At 51.4% G+C, this 23,309-nt stretch overlaps 13 protein-coding genes across 13 annotated transcripts; 8 read left to right on the top strand and 5 right to left on the bottom strand.

Annotated features, from left to right (window-relative positions):
• Positions 1-737: 737 nt before the first annotated feature.
• Positions 738-2,554, top strand: N7459_005087 (uncharacterized protein; the record flags this gene model as incomplete). The annotated part of the gene is made up of 4 exons (XM_056944271.1): positions 738-954; positions 1,012-1,281; positions 1,344-2,026; positions 2,090-2,554. 4 exons carry the CDS (start codon positions 738-740, stop codon positions 2,552-2,554), a joined length of 1,635 nt encoding a protein of 544 aa, XP_056801154.1.
• Positions 2,555-2,993: 439 nt separating this feature from the next.
• Positions 2,994-5,298, bottom strand: N7459_005086 (uncharacterized protein; the record flags this gene model as incomplete). Its single annotated transcript, XM_056944270.1, has 3 exons — positions 2,994-3,872; positions 3,959-5,015; positions 5,081-5,298. 3 exons carry the CDS (start codon positions 5,296-5,298, stop codon positions 2,994-2,996), a joined length of 2,154 nt encoding a protein of 717 aa, XP_056801153.1.
• Positions 5,299-5,636: 338 nt separating this feature from the next.
• N7459_005085 (uncharacterized protein) lies at positions 5,637-5,998 on the top strand (the record flags this gene model as incomplete). The annotated part of the gene is made up of 2 exons (XM_056944269.1): positions 5,637-5,763; positions 5,799-5,998. 2 exons carry the CDS (start codon positions 5,637-5,639, stop codon positions 5,996-5,998), a joined length of 327 nt encoding a protein of 108 aa, XP_056801152.1.
• Positions 5,999-6,825: 827 nt separating this feature from the next.
• On the top strand, positions 6,826-7,958 carry N7459_005084 (HNH endonuclease signature motif containing protein; the record flags this gene model as incomplete). Its single annotated transcript, XM_056944268.1, has 2 exons — positions 6,826-6,846; positions 6,900-7,958. The coding sequence occupies 2 exons, from the start codon at positions 6,826-6,828 to the stop codon at positions 7,956-7,958; spliced, it is 1,080 nt and encodes a 359-aa protein (XP_056801151.1).
• An 844-nt stretch (positions 7,959-8,802) lies between these two features.
• Positions 8,803-9,276, top strand: N7459_005083 (uncharacterized protein; the record flags this gene model as incomplete). Its single annotated transcript, XM_056944267.1, has 1 exon — positions 8,803-9,276. One exon carries the CDS (start codon positions 8,803-8,805, stop codon positions 9,274-9,276), a length of 474 nt encoding a protein of 157 aa, XP_056801150.1.
• A 475-nt stretch (positions 9,277-9,751) lies between these two features.
• On the top strand, positions 9,752-10,468 carry N7459_005082 (uncharacterized protein; the record flags this gene model as incomplete). Its single annotated transcript, XM_056944266.1, has 1 exon — positions 9,752-10,468. The coding sequence occupies one exon, from the start codon at positions 9,752-9,754 to the stop codon at positions 10,466-10,468; it is 717 nt and encodes a 238-aa protein (XP_056801149.1).
• Positions 10,469-10,706: 238 nt separating this feature from the next.
• Positions 10,707-12,510, bottom strand: N7459_005081 (phosphotransferase enzyme family protein; the record flags this gene model as incomplete). Its single annotated transcript, XM_056944265.1, has 3 exons — positions 10,707-11,638; positions 11,702-12,092; positions 12,154-12,510. 3 exons carry the CDS (start codon positions 12,508-12,510, stop codon positions 10,707-10,709), a joined length of 1,680 nt encoding a protein of 559 aa, XP_056801148.1.
• An 841-nt stretch (positions 12,511-13,351) lies between these two features.
• N7459_005080 (uncharacterized protein) lies at positions 13,352-14,635 on the top strand (the record flags this gene model as incomplete). The annotated part of the gene is made up of 1 exon (XM_056944264.1): positions 13,352-14,635. The coding sequence occupies one exon, from the start codon at positions 13,352-13,354 to the stop codon at positions 14,633-14,635; it is 1,284 nt and encodes a 427-aa protein (XP_056801147.1).
• Positions 14,636-14,763: 128 nt separating this feature from the next.
• Positions 14,764-16,784, bottom strand: N7459_005079 (putative MFS transporter; the record flags this gene model as incomplete). The annotated part of the gene is made up of 7 exons (XM_056944263.1): positions 14,764-14,831; positions 14,893-15,060; positions 15,107-15,515; positions 15,571-16,038; positions 16,089-16,478; positions 16,538-16,674; positions 16,739-16,784. 7 exons carry the CDS (start codon positions 16,782-16,784, stop codon positions 14,764-14,766), a joined length of 1,686 nt encoding a protein of 561 aa, XP_056801146.1.
• Positions 16,785-17,597: 813 nt separating this feature from the next.
• On the bottom strand, positions 17,598-19,035 carry N7459_005078 (F-box domain protein; the record flags this gene model as incomplete). The annotated part of the gene is made up of 2 exons (XM_056944262.1): positions 17,598-18,338; positions 18,403-19,035. 2 exons carry the CDS (start codon positions 19,033-19,035, stop codon positions 17,598-17,600), a joined length of 1,374 nt encoding a protein of 457 aa, XP_056801145.1.
• Positions 19,036-19,884: 849 nt separating this feature from the next.
• N7459_005077 (CFEM domain-containing protein) lies at positions 19,885-20,421 on the top strand (the record flags this gene model as incomplete). Its single annotated transcript, XM_056944261.1, has 2 exons — positions 19,885-20,032; positions 20,099-20,421. The coding sequence occupies 2 exons, from the start codon at positions 19,885-19,887 to the stop codon at positions 20,419-20,421; spliced, it is 471 nt and encodes a 156-aa protein (XP_056801144.1).
• A 231-nt stretch (positions 20,422-20,652) lies between these two features.
• On the bottom strand, positions 20,653-21,412 carry N7459_005076 (uncharacterized protein; the record flags this gene model as incomplete). Its single annotated transcript, XM_056944260.1, has 3 exons — positions 20,653-20,724; positions 20,788-21,210; positions 21,275-21,412. The coding sequence occupies 3 exons, from the start codon at positions 21,410-21,412 to the stop codon at positions 20,653-20,655; spliced, it is 633 nt and encodes a 210-aa protein (XP_056801143.1).
• Positions 21,413-21,664: 252 nt separating this feature from the next.
• On the top strand, positions 21,665-23,140 carry cdc43 (protein geranylgeranyltransferase type I subunit CDC43; the record flags this gene model as incomplete). The annotated part of the gene is made up of 5 exons (XM_056944259.1): positions 21,665-22,255; positions 22,319-22,364; positions 22,440-22,789; positions 22,847-22,955; positions 23,007-23,140. 5 exons carry the CDS (start codon positions 21,665-21,667, stop codon positions 23,138-23,140), a joined length of 1,230 nt encoding a protein of 409 aa, XP_056801142.1.
• Between the last annotated feature and the right edge of the window lie 169 nt (positions 23,141-23,309).

Genomic DNA, 23,309 nt, shown 5'->3' with positions numbered 1-23,309 from the left:
CATTAGCGCGTGATTTTAGTGGCCTATATCGATGACGTTCACGGCTATGATGGACCAGAGAGGTCCAGAGAAAGAAGGAAAGACAGAGACCTACGCGAATTGGAGAACCTGTATGCACTGGAGAGGGAGAAGAAGGAAGGAGGGAGAATCCTCTCGACTGAGAGCTATGCAAGGCGGGCTGCCAGAACCATCAGGCATCCTCCCATCATAATCAACTACGTATCCTTCGCAGGGTCTCCGTTGTCAAGTATCATTCTCAGTATGTTCCTTGTCTATAATCATCATCCAATACCATTTCCCTGGCCCGATTTCGACGCAACTCCATGCACTCGGGCCGTGTATGGGGAGTACGAATTGAGGCGGAATGTTGCCTATTTGGTCAAGGAAGAGGCGGAGATGGCTGAGCATCAATTTTGCGCAAACGTCGACTTCGAATCACCCCACACACTCTCCCCCAACGTCTGCATATTTTCCCGTCTGGGGTAATGGAGAAACGGGGGGCTGTGGTAAGCGAGAGAAAGCTTACGAGACGCTTGTGTCTCTTTTGGCCAAGGAGCTCCGCTACCAGCATCTGCTTCGATTGCGCATGAGGCGATTCCAACCCATGAAACTGCCGGTATATAAGAAGAGGAACCCAACTACCTAACCCGAGAGTTCAGCTCCCTCGATATAACCAGATTGGATTTTCGAGGCTTTTATTTGCGAGGAGCGCCGAAAACCAGAATCTTTTTCATATCATGGCAGCAGACGCGGTGCAACCTCAGCTCTCTGCGAAAGAAGGATCCAGTGAGATGGCTCACCTGGAGATGGCAGAGGGTGTCAGGGTGGAGGACCTTCAAGGCTCAATGGCCCTGGACTTGGCCAAACGGTCTGATCCCCCGAACCCATGGAGTCCGTCGATGTTGAGGCTATACGGACTCCTGACTGTGGCATATTTGTGCTCCGCCTTGAACGGTAAGAGAGAAGGAGAGAGTGTGTGTTCCTAGTATATCATCGAATGACTCCATTTAGGGTTCGATGGCTCGCTCATGGGTTCTCTCCTTCCCATCTCCCAGTTTCGAGATACCTTTGGCGCCGGCTTGGTTGGCTCTCAAGCATCCCTTATCCAGGGAATGTACACGATTGGAGGAGTCAGTGCGCTACTTTTCGTCGGCTTCCTGCTCGACAACCTAGGCCGACGTACCGGCATGTTCATCGGGTCCCTTTCTGTCATTCTCGGTGCGATTCTTGGTGGCACTGCCAATCACATCGATCAACTTCTTGCCAGCCGGTTCTTCCTCGGTGAGTGATCACTAAGCTCTCGGCAGATAGACCGTGTTTTGGGACTGGAATGTTAACAAAAGCCACGATAGGCTTTGGATACTCCGTCGCTGCTTCAGCTGCGCCGGCCTATGTGGTTGAGATGAGCCACCCCGCCTACCGTGACGTCCTGACTGGTTTATACAATTGCCAATACTACGTTGGCGCCATTTCCGCCGCAGGTGCCTGCAGGGGATGTTTGATCTATCAAGACTCACGCGCGTGGCGGATCCCTATTTTCTGCCAGCTGATTTCGTCCTGTTTGGTTGCAGCGTTGGTTTGGTTTATACCTGAATCACCTCGATGGCTTTATAGCCATGGCCACAGCGAGAAGGCCTGGGATATTATCACGAAATTCCACGGCGAGGGTAATTGCCAGAACGCCTATGTCACGCTCCAAATCCGTGAATATCAGCAGGCAATCAACCTGGAAGGATCGGATAAGCGGGTGTGGGACTTCCGAGAGCTTATCAACACCAAAGCTGCGAGATGGCGTCTTGTATGCGTTGGTATTGCAGCCTTCTTTAGTCAGTGGTCGCAGGGAGGGATTACGACTTACTATATGGGTGGACTACTGGAAAGTGCGGGTGTGACTGATACCACTCAAATCCTGAATGTCAATCTCGGCTACACCGTCCTCTCTGCTGGAGGAGCCTATATTGGCGGTGCTTTTACCCCCAAATTGCGACGACGACCTATGTTGATGGGGTCATCTATATCTTCGGCCGTCAGTGCTAATCTGCTAGCATTCCGGTTTATGTTCTCGATTCGCTGACGTTTGAAAAATTAGCTCTTTTTTGCTGGTCTATCAGCTGCTACGGGTATTTACTCAAAGTCCCAACAGCCATCAGCCGCTACAGCTTCCATTGTGATGATCTTCCTCGCTGGGTTTACTTACAGTTTTGGTTGGACTCCGTTGCAAGCCATGTATCCTGTTGAGTGCCTGGCGTATGAGACCCGCGCTAAGGGCATGGCTGTCTACTCCGTCTTCACTAACATCGCTCTGCTCGTGAACCAATTCGGAATCGGGAATGCCATGGGAGCCATCTCGTGGCATACTTATATCATCCTTGCTGGCTGGAATGGTGTTCAATGCATTCTCATCTACTTCTTTGCCGTTGAAACATGCAAGAGGACCCTTGAGGAGCTCTCGGATATTTTCGTTGCCCCTAACCCGAGGAAGAAGAGTACCCAACCACACCAGGTCGTGGTTTCTACGGAGACTGATGAGGTGCTGGAACTCAAGGAAGCTTAGCTTTTGAGATTCTCTCTGACGCGCCCTCCGTTCCCTTGAGCGTTTATCTAACTCGTGTATGAAGGGCGGTTCGTTATTGCAAGTCAAGGAGTCTATAGCCATCATGTTGCAAAGACACGGAAAGATGGGATCTTGAAATTTTGGATTGTGTCGGTTGGTTCGAGACCAAAGAATCGCCGAGGGGACGATGTTTGAGTTGACTACTTAGTAGAAGGTCAATTCAGTAGAGTTTCAAAGAACCGTTCGAATACCGTCCCATATACCTTGTGGTCTACGTGTTGACTCTAGTCAATATCGCGGCAATCAATTATGTAGAGACTGGAGAGCTCAATCTCGTGACAACTGATATAGATAAACGGCAAGGCCTGGACAACATATGGTATTCACCGGGCGCGTTCAAGGATTTGGGTTTGGATTATAATCCGATGATGCTGCGCCTTCACCCACCTCCCCCGTGGGTTTGGAACGTCGAAATGCCCTGATTTGTAAAACCGGGAACCGGCACTCCAGGCCACAAATCTTCAGCACCCCAACTCAGGAATTCCCACATCGACTGTGGTGGAAGGCTTTCGAGAGACATCCCCGTCCAGTCCGACAATTGATCTCGCGTGGTGGGTGAATAAGAATCAAACGCATTCATCTGAGAGATACCCTGGAATCCGAGGCCCTCGGTCATTGTGTCGGGAGTTTCCACTGCAGCTCCTTCTAGGCAAGCTTCGAGAATCCCCGAAATAACCTCCAAGGAGCGTTGTGCGGCGGGTCCGTAGGGTCTCATACGGTCGAGTGTCAGCATAGCTGTCTCAGCCTGCATCTTGCAAGATGCAAAGGAAGCGGCAGAATCGTCATTTCTGGGTCGAGTCGCTAGATAGATCAAAGGCACCATCGTTGCCTGAAACAAAAACCAGACGCCGTTCCAGCCGATCATTTGATTCAATCTGGTCGTCATGGAAATATCTTGGATTGTAGTTTCCGCGATTTCCCGGCACTTAAGAATGGCGTTACGCTCCTCCATCCTAATAGTCATGAAAGGAGCTCGTCGCATCGCGTAGTTGAGAAGCTTTGGGCGATAAAGCAGCATCCGCTGATTATAAAACCGCCAGCGCATCACGGTCCGCGCGGTATACAGAGACTCGGGGCATGGTTCATAGTCTCTAACAGCCGGAGGTAAGTCGTCCCACCATCGAAGAAGCTGTGCATCCAGTTCAAAAGTTTCTGGGAGTGTGATCATTGGCATGGAGGCTAACGCTTCCTGTATTTTGGAGGCGATTTTGATGAATCGGACATTTTCAATCAGAGGAAGGACTGCGAGATAGCTTTCCTAGTAAGCGTTACTGACCCGTCAGATTGGCGTACTCATTCCAGGAAAGCAGAGTGGAGAGAAACAGGGACGCAATGCAATCGCACCTCATCAAGCAGGCGAGGCTGGGAGACGGTGATGGTTGGAGCAAATAAGTCCATAGACGCCCGGCCGAGGGTTTCATGGCCCCATGTTTCCAAACAGCAGAGGGCCCACCATACACGGCGTTTGTATTCCCTATAAGCAGCCCGAGTAGGGTCTGGCACGAAATGGCTGTCGTAGGGCTCACGTTGTAGCCCTAGCGAAACCGCCATGCGCAGAGCCACACCTATCAGGGAATACCCAAGGTTTGGCTGGCTGACATAGTGACAATACCAGCCCCCAATGAGACCTAGGGTCTGAACCGTCTCGATGCTAGGCGCTCCAAGGATCGCGAAATTCAGGAGATTCATCGAACGGTCGAAATATGTCCGGTGGTTGTGGTTATCCGGGTCCGAGGCGGCAATACTCCCCAACGCGAGCACTATGTTCAACAGTGCTAGCCATCGACTATCTGTCCGGTTCCCAATTAAGTGGGTGGCGCGAAAGCTTTTTTCGTCCAATAGTGGTGCCAGCGTATGAAAGTCGACGAAATACGCATCAAGGATTTCCCCTTCGGTGGGCGCTAGGCCGGACTGCGAGCTTGACGACGGGGTTGGATTCACGGCTCGGTCGTGATCTCGCGGCCGCGCGTGGGATGTGTATGGCTTGGCCCGTGGCAGCAGCCATGTGATGACTTTCAAGGCCGCCTGGGTTGAAGATACCCCCAAGTACGAGGCGGGCTGCCGAGTGGTCAAGGACAGCGCGTTGACATCGTCCGAGATCTGCTCCAGGGAGCCGGATCGGCTGGGGCACTGGTCTTGGTCGAGGCCTTCCTCGGGGGGCATCGAATGCAAGGACTCCAGCACTGGCTGTCCCAGCGACAATGCGGAGTGGTTGGTGTGTATAGATGCAGCGAGGGTCGGCGAATCCTGATGCTGGCCCGATTGAGAGCCACCTCCGTTCATCAACTCGACCAGTGCCTCCCGGGGCAAATTGACGATGTTTTCCGGGAACTGGTCGGGAAAGAGCCTTTCCAGGGCGACTCGGTACGGGTTGGAAGCGGTTTCCGATCTCTCCGAGTGGCTACTTGGTTTAGTCGAGATCCTTGAAGTGCCCAACGCCTTCCTTCTCGCTGAGATCCTGCTTACCTGGACGACTGCCGCCGCTCTGGATAGACACACATTTCCGGGGTTTTGTACCAGCGACAAGACTCACATGGCTTGTCGCCAGAGCATTTAATTTTGCGCCGACGACAGGAATTGCACGCGCGCATCATCATCCCTCGCCGACCGATCCGTTCACTGCGCCTGGGGTGCTTGGGGTTACTAAGACCCTCGCCCTGCGAGGCGTCAAACGCGAGAAACATGGCGGGTGGAAGCCCGCGGATGGCTGGATGGTGGGGGATGAGACGGATCTGGGGAAATGGAGAGGTGCGAAAACGCACGAGAAAGCAGGAGCGGGACGGCGATCCATTCGCTTCGCAGGAGGAGCTGCCGGATTCAACACGGGTCGAATCTGGGGAACGTGAAACTTGATGCTAAACCGCTTCCAGCAAGAGGAAGGCGGCGATCGTCTCCGTGCAGCTCGTGGGAAGTCGCCAAGGAAAAGCGATGAAACATTCGACGAGATCCCGATTCGACAAGGAGCTTCCTTCATTCCGTCTCGCCATCTTCCCCGTGACGAACATAAAATCCCACCGGTGCCATGTTGACAGCAAAGACATCGCCTTCAACGATTAAAGTTCCCACTGCTCTGCTCTTCATCGTGGCCCAGGGAGCAGCCACCGAGTGGGTCAAACACCAAGTGGTAATTATCCCGATGATCGACGGACGTGATGATCCTGTATATTGACTCTGATCGGCTCAGGTCGGACACACATTCGCCGGAACGCCCTCAGCACCGACGTTCCCGGTACTCAGGGCTCGAATTTTACGATCGATGATCAGGCAGGCCACTTCCCCGGAACCAACAGTTATTGGATTAGCTATCTGACCGACGACGCCGATGTCGATCTCGTGCTCGATCCGGTCTCCGCATCCTCTGTGTCTGGGGCTTCAGTGATGTGAACAGTAAGCCTACCGACGGCAAGGCGTATTTCCAACTGCAGAATGGAACGGCAACCATTAACACCGGTCCGGATGGTCTCCAATGTCTGGATTATGTCGTGGCTGCTGCTGCGAAACGGAACATCAAATTAATCATCAACTTTGTCAACAACTGGTCCAACTATGGGGTATCACAGCATATACCACAGCGTTTTGGGGTACCAGTACGAGCTGGTACACCACTATAACAATCTAAGATGTCTACCGTAAATACATCAAAGCCGTAATCACGAGATACAGCCAGTCATCGGCCATTTTTGCGTGGGAATTGGCGAATGAGCCTCGTTGCAGTGGCTGCAACACCTCCGTAAATTCTAACTGGGTTGCCTCTACTAGTGCCTACTACCCGTGCATCCAAATTTTTAGAAAATCCTGTCTTTTTAGGATGCCCTAGGAATATATGAAATTTACACAGCCAAAACATACAGAAATCGATTGTAATCAAGCTATACATAACCCACCTACTCCCTGCCAGCTCCTCGCTGTCAAAATATCTTCGAATCACCAGTTTACCCGCAAATTGACCTCCTATGTCTATTGATAATTTCTAGCAGGCGAACTAGTAAGTATACCTTTTTACCAGCTGACCTAGTACGCAGAGGGAAGGCGGTGAGAAGTGACGGCCAATCGCCGCGATTCATTCAAACTTAAATCCCCCACCTCTTCCTAACTTTCTTTCAACCAATCGCACTCATTCCCCATCCACTCGCGAGGCTTCAACTGATCGTACTGCTGTCTGTACCCTCCAGACTGGCCTTGAACTTACCCAACCGGGAGTAGTCAGCGGAATGTCATCATCCTCGAAGCAAGTGAGTCCAGCTGTGTCTTCTGGTCTTTTCGATTATTACTCACATCAACCCAGAAGGTGGATGAAAAGCTGGGTAGTTACACACCACTTGATCCCACCGACAAAACCAAGGACTTCCTCGGCGACTTCTTCAAAGTTCTCCCTCCTGATGGGAAAAGGAATCTGGCGGGGGATATTTCAGAGTGTGCAGATGATGAGAGGCTTCGACAACTAGTCCAAAGCATCAAAAATGGGTTATTGATTCCCATGAAAGCACAAGGTGGCAAAACACCCACTGAAATCACTCCGTCTCCGCGTTCTGGCCTTGAAGATTCAATCGAGAATCTCAAGAAGCTACAGATCGAGCCCATCAGCAGAAGCCCTCAGTCGCAGCTTCGGAAGCACTGTTTAGAAAGAGATGGCAACAAATGTCTTGCAACGGGGCAGTACAGCCACCGTCACGCCCATCCAAAGAACGCATTAACAACCCATCTCGAAGCGGCCCATATTATTCCATTTGCACTTGGATCTTTCCAGGCCGATTACAGCCAGGCTGTGGATAGACACACAAAGATTTGGGTCAACCTAAGGCGCTACTTTCCAGTTCTTCGCAATATATCCTTTACCGCAGAACAGATCAATTCGGAAAAGAATATCATGATGCTAGACTCCCAACTTCACACAGAATTCGGTCAATTCAGACTCATTTTTGAAGCAACTGGAGTTCCTCACCAATATCGAATCAAGACTTTTCCAGATACCGCCACAGGGCCGATACGAAGTTTACCTAGAAGTCGGCTGGTCAAGTTCAGAGTGCACAAAGGACGTTGGGACCTTCCAGATCCTAAACTTCTCGAAATTCATGCTTGTATTGGAAAATTTCTGCATATGAGTGGCCAGGCGGAGATAATTGACAAGGTCCTGGAAGATTTTGAAGACTGTAGGGGCCTTCACCCCAGTGGCAGCACCAACATCGAAGATCTTCTTGCAGTGAGCGGTCTCTCGCTACTACCCTCGAATATCAACGAAACACCTGATTCCCAAAAGATTACAGAGAAGAAACCCCCAACAGAGAATCCAGGACGCCGACAGGGAAAATTTCTTGATACTGAGAATAAACCATGGGAATACTAAATGGCATAACCTAGAAAATGGTTCACTGTTGAGGTCGTAGACCAGACCTCTACCTTGAGCTAGCTTCTTTATTCAGAAAGTATCAACCACATATTTACCCTCTCCTTTGTTTATTTATAATACAAACCTTGTATTATCCCCTACGCCATTTTAACTGGCTCCTTCCGGCCTATTTCCGGAACAGAAGCTCTTTGCAAAGAATCTGGCGATCCACACACACTATTGACTTTGGGACCTTCCACTTGTACCCTTCCACTTGTACGTCATCAATGGCTCCTATAGTTTTCAGATCATCATCCTTCGACTCGGCACTATAGGAGAACAGAAGTTTAAAAAGAATCTATATTCCTCGTTCCTCGCCGTCATCATCGCCATCACCGCCTACCTCAACGCGCTCTGACGCCCAGTGTATGGTAGAGTGTTGGAATGAGTGTGGAGAATTGCATTAATAGTTTATCCTTTTCCTGTATGTTATGATTAGTTAAGCGTACGCCCCCTGAATTGGCAGATTGGGCGTAATAGCAACACAGATTTCTCATTGATTCCTATTGGACGGATCCCCTCCCTATCCCGACATAGAGAAAGGTGGCAGAATATTATCTAATCAAGCGCGCTATCCAATGGATGGATCCAATGGATGGATCCAATGGATGGATGGAACGATAAATTACCATTTAAGGGCCTGTAATAAACAGGATGGGAATTTATATAACTAGGGGCCATGCAATAGTACTTCTGCCGATTCTTGTCAGTATTGTTGAAGATGGCAGGCGGTGAATGGGGAATTTCAGGAACCCTTGTCAAGGGGAAACTGAGGATGCTGGTGTAAGACATAGACATCGCCATGACTGCTCAAAGGGCAACCCTGCCCCTTCTTCGGGGCACGACCACGCTCGAGTCGGCACTTGAGGAAGAGGAGGACATACTCCACGCCCTCGACTATCCCGAGCAGCGGATCGACTTTTTCGTATCCCTGTATGGCAACCGCGAATCCATCGCGGAGCTTGTCTCTTCTCACCTAGGCCTGAGCTCATCCGACACCTGCCGGCTCGCAGACGTGAAGGAATGGGTCCACGGTAGCTTCAATGTCTGCATCCCAGTGTACATCCACCCCCGGACTAATCAGGACCTGGGAGAAAAGCGAGCGTTGGTGAGGTTCCCCTTACCGTACAAAGTCGGGGAGTCTACGCACCCCGGTAACGTGGAGGAAAAACTTCGCTGTGAAGCCGCCACATTTATTTGGATGCAAGACCATTGTCCGGAGGTCAGCATTCCGCAACTGTGGGGATTTGGTCTGGTTGGTGGGCAGAGTGTATGAGCGCCTTTTAATCCCTGATTTATGGATATGCCAAAACTAATCAGCGAATCATGCCTAGGTATAGTTTACGAAGCCTGAGAATACTCCTTGGAAAACCAGGCTCCCTTGGTATTTTAAACGATATATCTCCTGGCTATTGGGATTGACTCTGCCTATTCCCTATGTACGCCATCGCCGTTCCTCGATCCTAGAGAATGGATACTTGGTTATGGAGTACGTTGGCAGCCCAGAAGTCCAAATGCTTTCAGAGACATGGGATGAAGATCGACATCACCAAGACAAAAGAACTAATCTCTTTCGGGATCTCTCTCGGATCATGCTCTCCCTCAGCCATATCCCACTACCTCGTATTGGGTCTTGGACACTCGATTCGAATGGGGTCTTACAACTATCCAACCGCCCCCTCACTCTTCGATTTCACCAACTAGAAAACGGGGGAATCCCAACGCATATTAGTCGCGACTTAACATATCCAATGGCGGACGCATACTATCTGGATCTTTTGAATTGCCACGATAGTCGTATCCGGCACCAACCTAACTCAATAATTGACCAAGACGATGGTCGGGCCCAGATAGCGCGTTTGGCTATTATGCGAGCCCTGCTTCCCCATTTCACGGATCGGGGACTTCGCCAAGGGCCCTTCTTCTACCGTCTCACAGACCTCCATCCCAGCAACATCTTCGTTGACAGTCAGTGGCATATCAAGTGTGTAGTAGATTTGGAGTGGGCATGTTCGCTGCCCGCAGAAACCCTCCGTCCACCGTATTGGTTAACCGGTCGCTCGATCGACTTCCTGACAGATGAGCACCTCGACACCTTCAAGCAGGCATACCACGAGTTCGTGGATGTTTTCGAAGGCGAGGAGAAAAAGCTCGTAGGCACTCCCATCAGCGACAATCCTTCGTACAAGGCCCTTCTCATGAGGAAAGGTTGGCAAACAGGGAACTTCTGGTATTTCCATGCTCTGGACAGCCCGAAGGGCCTGTACAACCTTTTCCAACAACATATCAGTCCCCTCTTTGTGTCTACCCATGAGGTCAGCGATGATTTCTCGCGCATTGTATCGGATTATTGGGCTGCGGACGCTGAGGATGTGATCGCTGCCAAGCTCCGAGACAAGGATGAATATGAAAAGAGGCTGCCTCAGCGGTTTGAGGATGCTGGTGAGGAATCTGGTGATGGTGCTTGAAGACGGATTTAGATAATATGAGGGACTTGTGATGGACTTCGCCTATACTTCCATATCGGAATCTCCCAGTTTTCCGACTGGCAGTTCGATGCCGAATCACTGGGGAGGACTGTTGATAAGTTTAGTGATGCCCAGCAAGCCCACTAACCGGCAGCTCTAGGTGACCCATATACTCTCACTGTTGTACATATCTTTTGTCCCTTTTTTAACTTATCTCCTGCACGTGGTGGTTGCAGCTCTAATCCATAAACGATAGGGCTTTCAGCCACTCCATCTGTTCTTCATCATTCCTGGCTTCCCGGTCCAAGAACCTCTTCACCCCTTCATCTAGCTCTCTCCTAGATCTTTCATAGTCTGCATCACTAACTCTACCATCCCAGTGTTTGAAACAGCCAGTATCGCCAACAAATGCATCCATGAGTTTGACACCGTGGGCCCATAGCTCGCCATCCTGCTCCTGCTGCTGAATTTCTTTGTTCGACAACTGTAATGGAAATGGCGTTCCGCTAGAGCTGCCATCCCCCCGGCCAGCGATATGTGCCCATTCCTTCTCGACATCTCTCAACAGGCTGTTGAGGAGCGGCTCGTAGTCCATCAAGACCAATCCTGAAACAACACTAACCTGATGTCGGAGAGTGTTCTGGCCCTGTATTGCCTGAAAGACAGGTTCGTTAACCTGAAGGCACCGAATCAGATAGAGATTATGCAATGTCTGTGCTCTATGGAGTGCCTTGGCTTTCCGCTGTTCATCTGGATCCATGGAGTCAAAATTTGGGGGTAAAGGGACCTTCCCCAAACTTTCAGGAACCGGGCCGTTGTAATCGAGAAAGGCCGGGCGGCCAGCCTGCATGAAAAGCGGACACGCACTGACGGACTGCCAGTCAATAATTCCTAGAATCCGACCTGGGTCTTCCGGGTCCACGAATATGTTCTGTGAATGAAGATCGCCATGCCATAAGGTCGAGGCATGGGTGGCTTGGTTTTCTGGGAGAACGTGAGAGGCCACCTTAAGATAATTCTCCAGCGCGGAGAGCTTTTTGGAGAGTGTGGGCTGGTATTGCCGGGGTCCATAGAAAAGACCTTCGGGCATTAAGGGGTACCGGAGACCTGAATCTGCAGTTGCGATTTCCCTCCGCGCAATAGCCGTCATGAATTCTGTGACCGTGGACCCTGTGGGGTGTGGACAGATAAGCACAAAGTCAATAATATCATACGAGCCGGAGATGAACTTACATGGACCACGCTCAATATCCAGCTCGCCTCTCCCAAAGTCAAAGAAAGAACGGTGATTAGTCGGTCCAATGCTAAAAGTCTCGCTCCATACTTTGTTCCCAGTTGAATCAAGGTATAGGTAAGAGGTAGGATCCGAACTCTCAGGAATATCCTTTTTATAGTACAACGATCCGAACTTGGAGAATTTTGTGGCTGCCAGGCGCCTTTCAATATCGACGATCTGGTCAAGAATTTGGATTTTCTGCGTTCCTTTGATCGTGTCCCATACATCCGTTAGTACCACGCCGGCCTGCTTCTCCATGAGGATATACTCTGCCCCGAGGGGGTTCTCTGACTTTTGAGAACTCCATCCGTACACTCTCGGAACAGGGAGGCCCAGGGAATTTCTCAACTAAAACAGTTAGCATGAACACGCAAAAAGAAATCGCAGTATAAATGAAAACAGGCCATACAAAGTCCATGGTTGCAACCTCACTAGCTGTCGTGAAGTGTGGTCTGCCTGCATTCGGATTTGGAAGTTTTGCAATGACCTCGCGTCCATCTTCCATGGTAAGCTGGAGAACCTTATTGTATTGGCCCTCTGAGATCTTTAACACTTGGGTGCATGATCTCGACCCCATCGTAGAGGCAGCTAGTTGCAACAGCCCTGGGAGGTCGAACTTGACATAGCGACAGGCAAGCTGTTGTCGCTCGTTCCAAAGCCAGCGACCAGAGGTAAACCGATTCAGTGCTTCAAGGTCATGCTTTGAATCTGTAACACCCTTGGTCTCCTTCACCCGGGAATTGTTGGAAGAAAAATATGTCGCCATGAGGGTATTGTAGGGGCCACGGCGGCGGGAAAGCGTGACTCTGAGACATTTTCTCAGGAAAGGATCTCGGATGGTCTTCATATCACGCGTTTGAGAAACGTGGGAGGATCAGTCATTTCATGGTCATCAAGCGACAGCGCGTTGTGACGCGTAAAACAAGGATGCAGGTTGCGGGCTTGGCGGCGCCTAAAAAAGTAGCAGAATCAACATAGTTCTCATCCTTTCCTGATTGGACCATAAATTATTGATACGGCGCGGACATGACAACTTCACGTCCGCCGTCGAACTTAACTATCCTCATTCTAGATAGCTTCCTTCGGGGGGCATCGCCCGCCACCTGCAACGTTGGGCGAGTGCATGTTACCCCTGCACCCAAATTTTTAAGGAAATCCTGCATTTTTAGGATGCTCGTTGTCAAAATATATCTTTGAATCATCACCAATTGACCCCCTATATCTGTTGATAATCTCCAGTAGGCGAGCTAGTATAAATTTTACCAGCTGACGCACCTGGGTAAATCTCTACTAATCAATTCCTATCCTTTTTTACTGGCTTTACCTAGGCATGTAGCTGTGTCTCATGTAATATGCTCTAGATCGCCTACCTATCCTACATCATATTCTACACGGTTTCACTCATGTTCAATTCAAGCCTAAGTTATAATAGGTTCAGTGGTGTATACAGTATATGCGCTAAGTTCACCGAAATCATCCCATTAAAAATTCGGTGCAGGGGTAATAGTGCTTAGAGGAGAAACCGACTCGCCGCAGTCTGACATGCAGTGTCCGTGCATGACAGCCTGAGGTGGACACCACAAAGCTTGGCTCAATCTTGACCTACAATGACTCGAAACACACAGTTCCGACCGGGCCAGGAGCCTCTACACGACCATCCCAGCCTCCAGCTGCGACACAGCCATGTGTCCGGCCCACTGTCATTCCTGAATCCCACGCGGGCGTGGTTCGCGCCTGCCCCTGGGAACGCGCCACACTACCCCGTGGATCAAAGGCCTGCTGCCGTGATCCCCGGGCACATCCAGCATCTCTGGCGGTCGCGCGACAATCGCAAGGGACGTCATGCGCTGCGCGTGGATTATCGCGTCCCTACGCCGACGGGGTACGCGCCTCCGCCGCCGACGTCGACGCTGCGCGCGGTGGGAAAGGGCATGCTGCGGATGGCGACGTCCGCGCCCTACTGGGACGTCTCGTACCTCGTCGCGGTGACGTTCACCCTCGGGTCGGTGATCTGGATCATCAACGCCTTCTTCGTGTGGCTGCCGGTCGCGGATCCTCACAGCGCGTTTGGCGGCGAGTCCCTGTTGGGCGGGGGCATCACGGCGTTCATCGGGGCCACCGTGTTCGAAGTCGGGAGTGTGCTGCTGCTCCTAGAAGCCGTCAATGCCCACCAAGCCGGCTGCTTTGGCTGGGCCGTGGAAACCGAGCTGACCAAGGCCGAGGACGGTGCGTCCCAGGCAGTGACAGAGGTGAAGCCTACCATGGATGCATGCCAACACCACCACGCCAATATAAGGAACCTCGTCGGCGCGGGAAGGGATGTCATCCATCATGTCTCCCAGGGGGTCGCTGCTGGCTATGTGACATCCTCGCCTGATGGCAGGTCGTTTCGCTGGCTGCCTTCGCTCTCGGAACTGCGGACCCATTACCTCCACGAGCTGGGCTTTCTGGCCTCGCTGATCCAGTTCCTCGCAGCCAGCATTTTCTGGATTGCCGGGTTTACCGGCCTTCCGGGGATCGTCGATCATATGAGTCAAGGACTCACGGATGGTGTTTACTGGGTTCCGCAGATGGTGGGCGGAGTCGGGTTCATCGCGAGCGGACTGCTCTTCACGCTTGAGACACAGAAGAAGTGGTATCTACCCGCGTTTGGTGTGCTTGGCTGGCATATTGGTGTCTGGAATTTCATCGGCGGGATTGGCTTTACCCTCTGCGGTGCATTGGGGCCAGCAAGTAGCAACTCCGGGGTGGAATACCAGGCCACTCTGGCTACCTTTTGGGGATCATGGGCATTTATGATTGGATCGAGCATACAGTGGTATGAGAGTCTGGTGAAGCATCCAGTCGAGCGGAACCACGGCACAAGCATAACGCCAGGAAGCAAGACCTGAATGTAGCATGAATGCGATATCCTTGTACATTACACCTAGGGCTAACATTATTCTATGACATGACCATCATCGCGAGATCGCGCTCCGATCTGTTTGAACAAGGGAGTCTGGCCCTCGGGCTGCGTCTGCTAGAGATGCAGTTTCTCGAAGATGTCATGGCGCGCAAAGAATGAACGGTTCCATTTGCCAAATATATCTGCGATGGAATCAGCTCACGTTGAATGAGGGTTGGGACTGTCGCGTGTTGATAGACTCACACATTGGGATACTCAAAAGACAAATCCCCACTTGAATGCTGCCGATGATGATCATTGTACGCTTGACGCCACCATGCGCAAACCAATCATAGGCATAGAAGGTCAAGACAAAGCTGAACATGTTCTTGAACACGAGCAGACAAGTAAAGGCCTCAACAGCAATTTCACCTACGATAATCAGTAAAGCTCGGGCAGCCATGTGAAGACTACATACGATGCGCGTCGACGATGTACAGTGAGGCGGCCACTGCACCCATCACCATACCAATGATGAGAAAAGCAAAGAACACGTCTGGTAGCAGCCAGTGGTACCGAGTAACGTCACTTGCCGTATAGCCAAATCCATAAAGACCCATTCCACTGAAAATCAGCTGGAATATCACAAGCAGGATGCGAAACTCTGGTTCATATTTGCCACGGTTGAGTCGGATCATTCCCTTGTTGATAGAGTCGGTAAGCAAGCCTGACAAGACGAGGCCAAGCATTGAGCCGATAAAGGCTCCGGTATAGAGGTACCCCGTTTGTTCCTCTTCAAACCACAGGGGCGGTCCAATAAAAACGATGGCAAGAACAACGCCAAAGAAGACGGCCCAGCCGATGATCACTCCTTGGGTCAGGCAAGCCTAAGGTATCTGTTAACTTGCTTGTTTATATGAGACCAGGGGAGGGTGGGCCTACCCAAAAGACGCTGGGGTGGAAAAACAGGGGAAAGGGACGCAGAAGGAGCTTGACAAAGTTGTCATCTGTCTTTCGTCCATTGAACAGTCGCATCGATTTGAGAAAAGAATCCTTCTCTGGTGGTACTGTTGCCGAAATCTCGGTGCTCGATCTCCCATTCACGCCCACTGACCCTGGCACAAAGGTCTTGGATTCTTCATTCGTCGGGTTACTCAGATGCACGTGGGAATTGGTGGATTCGCCTCCATCACTGTGTCTGAAATCGATGTTCAAGTTGTCTGAGCGTCGGAATGCCGTCTCGGGGACGAACATGATCATGAATGGTAGGGTAGCGGCCAGGAAGATAGCCACAAAATAGAAAGACCATTGCCAGCCCATGACCTTGGTGACTCTACCGACTACCACAGGAGTCAAAAATGCAGCACCAAATAAGGAAACATTGGTCACTGCCATTCGTTTTCCGCGTTCCTTTTTGATGTCAGTCCCCATAGAAAAGAGGAGCTTGAGGATGAACCCACATGGACAAAGTAGAGGTCCCCGACGCAAGCATTGACGAGGGCTTCGAAGGGCGCCAAGGCCACACCTTGGAAGATACGAGCCCACAGAAGGCTCCGGTGATTGGTATTGCTCCCTCCGGCCCACGCACAGCTCACAATCATCAAGACATGTCCGATCAGAAACAAATGGCGTTTGCCCCATACTCGCGCCGTCGGCACGATGAGGATTCCAGCCACCCCCACACCACATAGGTGATATCCAGTCAGCAGCGCGGCATCGACAAAAGTAATGTGTTCGTATTCGGCAATGGTGACGGTATTTGCAGCCATGATGGAGCTTAGAGTTGTGCATAGGATCGTGACAAACGACAAGGTACCGAGGATCAGGTCGCGCCTCCATAGCGGCCAGTTCTAGATTCCCAATTCCAATTAGCTCCTATCCGGGCGGGTTGTGATGTGGAACACTATACCAGAGGATCATTGGGGTCGTCGCTTGGTTGCGGCACGAGAATTGTCGGTTCTTTGGTAGTCCAGTCATATTTTAAGCCCGACGCGCTCGGGATGTTCTCATCCGTATTATGGTCCCGCTCGTAGATATTGCAAGTTCCTAGCACAGGCAATTAGCAAGTCAAACTACGAAGCATGACGGCTAATCGCGCTAGAGCGCTCACCCGGAACCTGCGCGAGGTTATGATCCTCCAGCACTCCCAGTCCCATAATTGTGGTTGCGGAACCACCTGACGGAGGTTGAAGTCGCTTTAAAACGAGCAGAGAAAAATTGCGGAGGGGGTTATGGTCTCAGCTGCCTAAGCTTCGGCCAGCATCGTTCGAAATTGAGTGGAGCAAGAAGCAAGAAGCAAGAAACACCAAGCATCAAGCGAACGCAGCTCAAACACTCGCACGCCAGCTGGTGATCAAGGAAGAAGAAAAGGCCACTCGGCACGCCGGTTGTCAAAATCTGAATGACTTCAAAACATCACCAGGCCGACAAGCCCAAACTCGAACGGAACGGGGCCACTCCGCTCCAGTACTAGGGCCGGCGTCTCAAATGCTGTGACCCCACGAACGCGGCGGTGATTGGGACGACTTGGGGTTATTGGAAAGCATAGCGACCCTCACTAGGATGAGGGGGCCGCGACGATCAGGAATAATTGTGGTTGGGCCGAGGCATCACATTCACGGGCGCTCTTACTCTCCTCGTCTTCCCCGGAATGGTGCATGGTAAACGAAGCAAGAACAACCCATCACCAATTCGTGAGGCTTCCAGTGCCCGTATTGTCGTGCAAAACATGAGGCCGCATCCTGGAAGCCACCAAAGCGAGTCGATTGCAAGTGCAAGTCTGAAGTATGGAAACGACTCCACGGTGCCCTAAGCACAGACGCCGTATCGACGCGGTAATTCAGTACGCGATAGCTCAGTACGCCGGTCGACGGGGCCGTGTCGATACGTCGAGTGGAGTGCGTATACGGAGGACTACACCTTGAAGAACTGGATTGCTCTGGCTGACTATAGAACTAGTTGATCTCAATTCAATTTTGTGGATGCTCTAAATGATCCTCACCTGCCCTTGGCCAAGTCTTGTCTATGAGGCGTCTTGTCCATTTTTCCCTCGTCATGATAGGTTGGTCGTACTCCAAGATAACGCCTTGTCGTTGAAGGTCCTTCTGTAGACCTTCCAAGTAGTCCCACGGGTATTTGAGGTACGCAGAGTGGAAACTGAATGTTGGCTTTACGCCTTCACCCGACACGAGCCTGAGTTGGATCTTCACTCGAGACGATGAATTGCAAATGGCGTCAGCCAGTTGTCGGATCCAGTGCTGGGCCCATTCGTCGAAGTCATTGTTAAACAGGGGATGGAAAACACCATAGGACAATTCCAGCGTCTCAAGATTTGGTGCAAGGAGCATGTCGCAGCTCAAATCCTCATGGGGCCACACGAGGTCGCTGGTACCTGGAGATCCCAGGGATTTCCCTGCGATACGAAGAAAGGTGAGCTTGGAAAATCCCGTCGCATCAAAGAGACCCGTTTCATTAGGTATATGGGGACCCAGACTGATCGACTCTACAGTATCTTTGTGCGGAGCGAGACAGGCGACAAGCCAGGGCAAATCGACCACATCTCTCCTATCCACCCAGCCTAGGTCGTAATTGGTATCAATACACAGATGAACAATCTTCTTCGGCCAATTCAGGAATCTCCGCAAGGACTCGCGATCGCCCTCGTAGGATCGAAGGGTGACCGTGGTGAAGGGAGCAGATCGATAGTTCTCCTGCGATGATTAGCTCTACACGTTGATTCAGTAGGGATATCGTAGAGACAATGAAATCAGATACCTGCTTGATCTCTTCGGGGGTCTCGGTAGGACCTAAGTACACCGCGTTCCATATGTCCAACGTTTCTAGAAATGGCATATGAATATGACATGCCGCATCTGAAAGCAATGGCCCAACGTTAAACGAGCCACGAATGTCCCCCAGTATAAACTCTTTGAGATTGACCAGGTTCTGGCTGGCTCTCTGAATGAGGGCCCAGAAGAATTGCCGTTTATCGAAGACGGAGTCGTTGAATGGTCTTCGGAAATCGCCACGTAGAGTAAAGGACCGGACATTCGTCATCCCGGAGAACAAGACATTAGCCACCTTTAGATCGTCTGGATAGATCCGAACGTTGGTGTCAAAATCTATGCGTAGCGAATGGCACAGGCTGCGAAGAGATGGGTTGCTACAGAGACACTCGCATAGCTGCAGAGCCTGCAAGGTAAAAGCTGATTTGACTGTGGGTTCGCGCTCAATTAATAAGAGGTTGATCTCGCGGAATATCCAGGGAGTCACAATGTAGTAAAATCGCGGACAAACTAGTGCCAGTCCACGGAGGTGATTTGTGCCAGGTGCATAGAGCGTAGACCATTCCAGGATCTCTATCAGTAGCTCTTCCGGTAGAGACAAGATCATACATGGATCTCTCATTGTGCTGATGCTTCTATGAATATATAGTCGATATTCGAAAGGGTGATGACAGGGAGGTCCAAGTGACCCCTTGAAGGTACTTGATTGAAGAGAAGATGACAAGGTTTCTTAGAGATAAGTAGACAGAGAGCAGCTTTGTGCCTGGGGAGAAAGGGAGCAATATACTTGTAAATATGTAACGAAGAAGAAGATGTGTCGGAGTAGAAGACGCTGGATAAGCTCCGCGGCCAAGCTGGGAAATGTCTAGTCGCAAATGAGAATACCAACGACCAAACAAGGGAAAGTCTTCTTAGTTCGAACCTTGGAACAAAGTGATCACTGATTTCAGTCTGTATTCTATTGCATGTGAATAATAATGCCACGCCTTCCACCACAAGCCACTCATCTTCTGCTGTAATACAGCAAGATGCGTTACAAAACCCCAGCCAAGCTTGGCGTGGAGGCTGTCCGACGGCCAATAATAATGCGTAGTTTCTCGCAATTTGGACACCCGAAGAGGGATAGTCGGGCTAAGCTAGTATGTTGACGCTTTTACACTTTTTCCCCCAAGCAGGTGATTCAATCTCATTTCCCTCGGCCACTGCAATGCTTTAAGCCGAGCTCCTGGAAAAGTGGGGAGAGTAGGGGAAGTGCATTTCGCCTTCCCTTCACTGCCCTGTCTTCCCTCAACATCCAATTGCAGCCTCCGATCTCGATAATTCACACAATCTACGTCCATTATGAAGCTCACGCAGATCACACTTGCTCTGTCCGCTCTACTGGCGACGGCCGCCGCCCAGGGTCTGAGCAGTTTGCCTGATTGCGCCGTATGTTCATTTTGATCCTCAAGCTTGAATACACAGCCGACTCATGCCTTTCGTGCTGCAGAAATCTTGCGCCACCAGTTCTATCCCCTCCAATTGCGGCATTGATGTCAAGTGCATTTGCACGAGCAAAAGTTTCCTCAGCGATATCTCTTGCTGCGTGGCCAACAAGTGCTCCCAGGCGGACCAGGAGAGTATGTGTTCTCGCCGCTCCCATGTTGCAGGCGTATTTTGCTGACCTCACTCCCCTTGATTTACAGCCACCCTGAAGGCAGCCAAGTCGATCTGCGCCAGTGGCGGCGTGAGCGATCTGCCTGAATCCGTTACGTGCTCGACAGGCACTGGATCAGACAAGACGGCTACCGATACCTCCAGCGGCTCCGCGACCGCAACTAACACCGAGACCATGACCACCAGCGCTGCAACAACTTCCACGGGGTCTAGTGCCTCATCCCAGGCTGGTTCTTCCTCTACCGATTCGTCTGCCGCTGCGACTTCCGGTGCTGCTGTTATCGGCCAGAACAAGGACACCTCCTTCGTGGCGGCTGCAGGCGCTGCTGCTGCCTTTGCCTTCTTCATTTAATTTGCAATCCCCTGTGTTCAGAGATGTCCATGGTGTTCTGGTACGACTGTCTGGGAGACTACACCACCACGTGGTGCAACAGGCAATGATGATTTTATCTGTAGGATTGTGTGTCCGAGAAGTAGTCTATGTATTGATAGCAGATTTTGGTGAAGGGGAATAGAAACAGTCACTCTAAGATGGTACACCCACCGCTTGTGGCATTTGAGCAGAAAAGAAAGCCGCTGCGCTTCAATTCTCCTTGGCATCCTCCAGTAACTTGGTCAATCTCTCCTGTCGTTCCTCACGCAGAGTCACAAATGTCTGCAATCGGACGTTAGTCTTGGCGTCTGGGCACTTTTCCTGGCCAGGGCATGATCAACTTACCCAGAACCACGCCATCATCTCCATGAAGGCAAACGTGAACACCACGCGGTGTTTTAGGCGATCAAAGCCCGACACAGCAGCCGTGACAGTGTACGAAGATACCGAGGTATCACCTCTGCCCTGGTAAATGAAGAACGCAAGGCCTCCGTACACAAAAAATCGACATGCGGCAACGCTAATCCACACGTTCCAATACAAAGTCAGGGACCTCGTGATATACTCCGGCAATTTTGCGAGAACCTGCAAGTCCTCTGCCGGAAGGTTGCCATTACGCATTGGTCGAATATAGGGCAGGGCCTCATCCAAGGCTTCGTGGTAGGGGAGGGTGGACAGGAGGATGATGTCGACGGCAGCTTCGACGAAGAGCAACAACGCACAGAAGACGAAAGGGTTTTGTGACGGACTCGACACAACGGGGAAATCCTAGGTCCAGAATCAAGGTTAGCAAATCGACGTGTGCATTGTTCACAGATGCGGTATCTCGTACGACTCTCAAGGCTTCTCCCATCAAGAAGATGATGTCGGAATTGGTGATCATTTCCGGGTTTTTGATCAGGTACCCAGCAATGGTCACCAGGACCACGGCGTGCGCCTGTATAATAGTCTTGGACGGAACAAGGACCATGGTGGGTGGTTGTCGATGGCCCAGTGGTGGATTTGAGGAAGTGGAAGGTGGTCGTTGGAGATGCAGAAAGGGTTAGACGTGTCGGCGAGAAGCATGTGGGGAAAGCAGCTCCGGTCGATATCCCCCCACCAACTCAAATCGCCAGTTTCGCCGCGACAGGACGAGCTCCGACCAGTACAAGCCGCATGAGCTAGTCGTGAGTGACAGATTCTCGCGGAAGTTCATCGCAGGCCCTAGTTACTCCTGAACACGATGACCGAGTCCAGTTTCAACACCGAACGCCATGTTAAATATTACCTCCGATGCCTCAAGACTTTCCTCCCAACGGCCTATATCTCCAATGACTCCAATCGCATGCTCCTAGCCTTCCTCTCCCTCTCCGGATTAGATGTTCTCGGCGTCCTGCAGAGCAAAACGACCCCGGAGGAGCGGCAAGGCTACATCGACTGGCTCTATCACTGCCAAGTGCCCTCTGGTGGGTTTCGCGGGTTCTCCGGTACAGATTTCGGAGAAGAGCGACGAACAACCGACAATGAAGCATGGGATGCCGCTAATATGCCGGCGACATTCTTTGCGCTGGTTAATCTGCTTATACTGGGGGATGATTTGTCACGAGTGAAGCGAAGGGAATGCCTTCAGTGGCTTCCCAAACTACAACGCACCGATGGAAGCTTTGGGGAAGTCCTTGGCCCAAATGGAAGTATCGAGGGCGATCGCGACTTGCGATATTGTTGCTGTGCAACGGGCACGCGATACATCTTACGAGGGCAAGCTGGAAAGGGTGTGGAGGATGTGGACGATATTGACGTGCGGAAACTAATCGCGTTTATCGAGGCGTGCCAGGTAAATGAGAATGAGTTGATGGTATATGCCCGGAGAGCTGCTAACATAGACTGCTCTAACTAGACTTACGACGGCGGCATGGCCGAGTCACCCTTTCGTGAAGCGCATGGTTCGTCACCGGCTCGTCTGCTCTACATCTTACCTTCCTAACGAGGCGATTTAGGTGGTCACACATATTGCGCAGTTGGATCTCTAGACTTTCTGCGTCGGGCAGCAACAGACACCCACTCGGTTCAGCTGATGTCACCGGGTTCGGCGAAGTTTGAGATGTTGCTGAGCTGGCTGGCATCACGGCAGACAAGCGATCTCGGCGAAGACGAGGACGATGAGGACGATGAGGACAAGGACGAAGGCGATACGGCGGAGGAACAGTCGGCCGACGACGCCGAGACAGGTTCTTTGGACGATCGAATTGTCGCGCTGGCGGGCATCACCCCGTTAGCTCCTGATGCGATACCGTACGCTGGATTCAATGGCCGATTCAACAAAGTGGCGGACACCTGCTATTCATTCTGGAATGGGGCGACACTGATGGTACGTGCCTCGTTCGAGAAATGCAGACTGGCAACCCTCCTGACTCCCTGTTTGTAGATCTTGGATCGGTATTTTGTGATCGACGACGTTCGCAACCGACGCTATCTCCTGGAGAAAACACAGCACCTTGTGGGCGGTTTTGGGAAGGGGGTCGGAGATCTACCGGGTAAGGCGAACAGAGTGCCTCAAGTGGCGAACCGGTGCTGACCAAGATCAGATCTCCTCCACTCATATTTCGGGATGGTCTCGCTGGCCTTCCAAGGTGAGGCGGGACTCAACCGCGTCGATCCCACGCTGGCTACCACCGAAAGGGTCTCCCAGCATCTCGAGTCGCTACCGTGGCGGTCATAGAGTCCGAAGGCACCATGTGATGATTGATCGGGAGTTCTGTCGTAGTGAGGCCATTGGTTTCGGTCACCGGCATGCATCCACCAGTCACACCAATGGGCGCTCACGCAGAAATTGGGTGTCTGCGCTATTGCTGAAGTAGATTGCACGTAGTGCATGTATTGCATGCACG

The sequence above is a fragment of the Penicillium hispanicum genome, assembly GCF_028827665.1.
Source record: "Penicillium hispanicum strain IBT 35686 chromosome Unknown utg000004l_segment0_segment0, whole genome shotgun sequence".
Classification (NCBI taxonomy): Eukaryota; Fungi; Ascomycota; class Eurotiomycetes; order Eurotiales; family Aspergillaceae; genus Penicillium; species Penicillium hispanicum.
The sequence above is the reverse complement of the archived record's forward strand: the minus strand, read 5'-3'. Positions and strand labels throughout refer to the sequence as shown.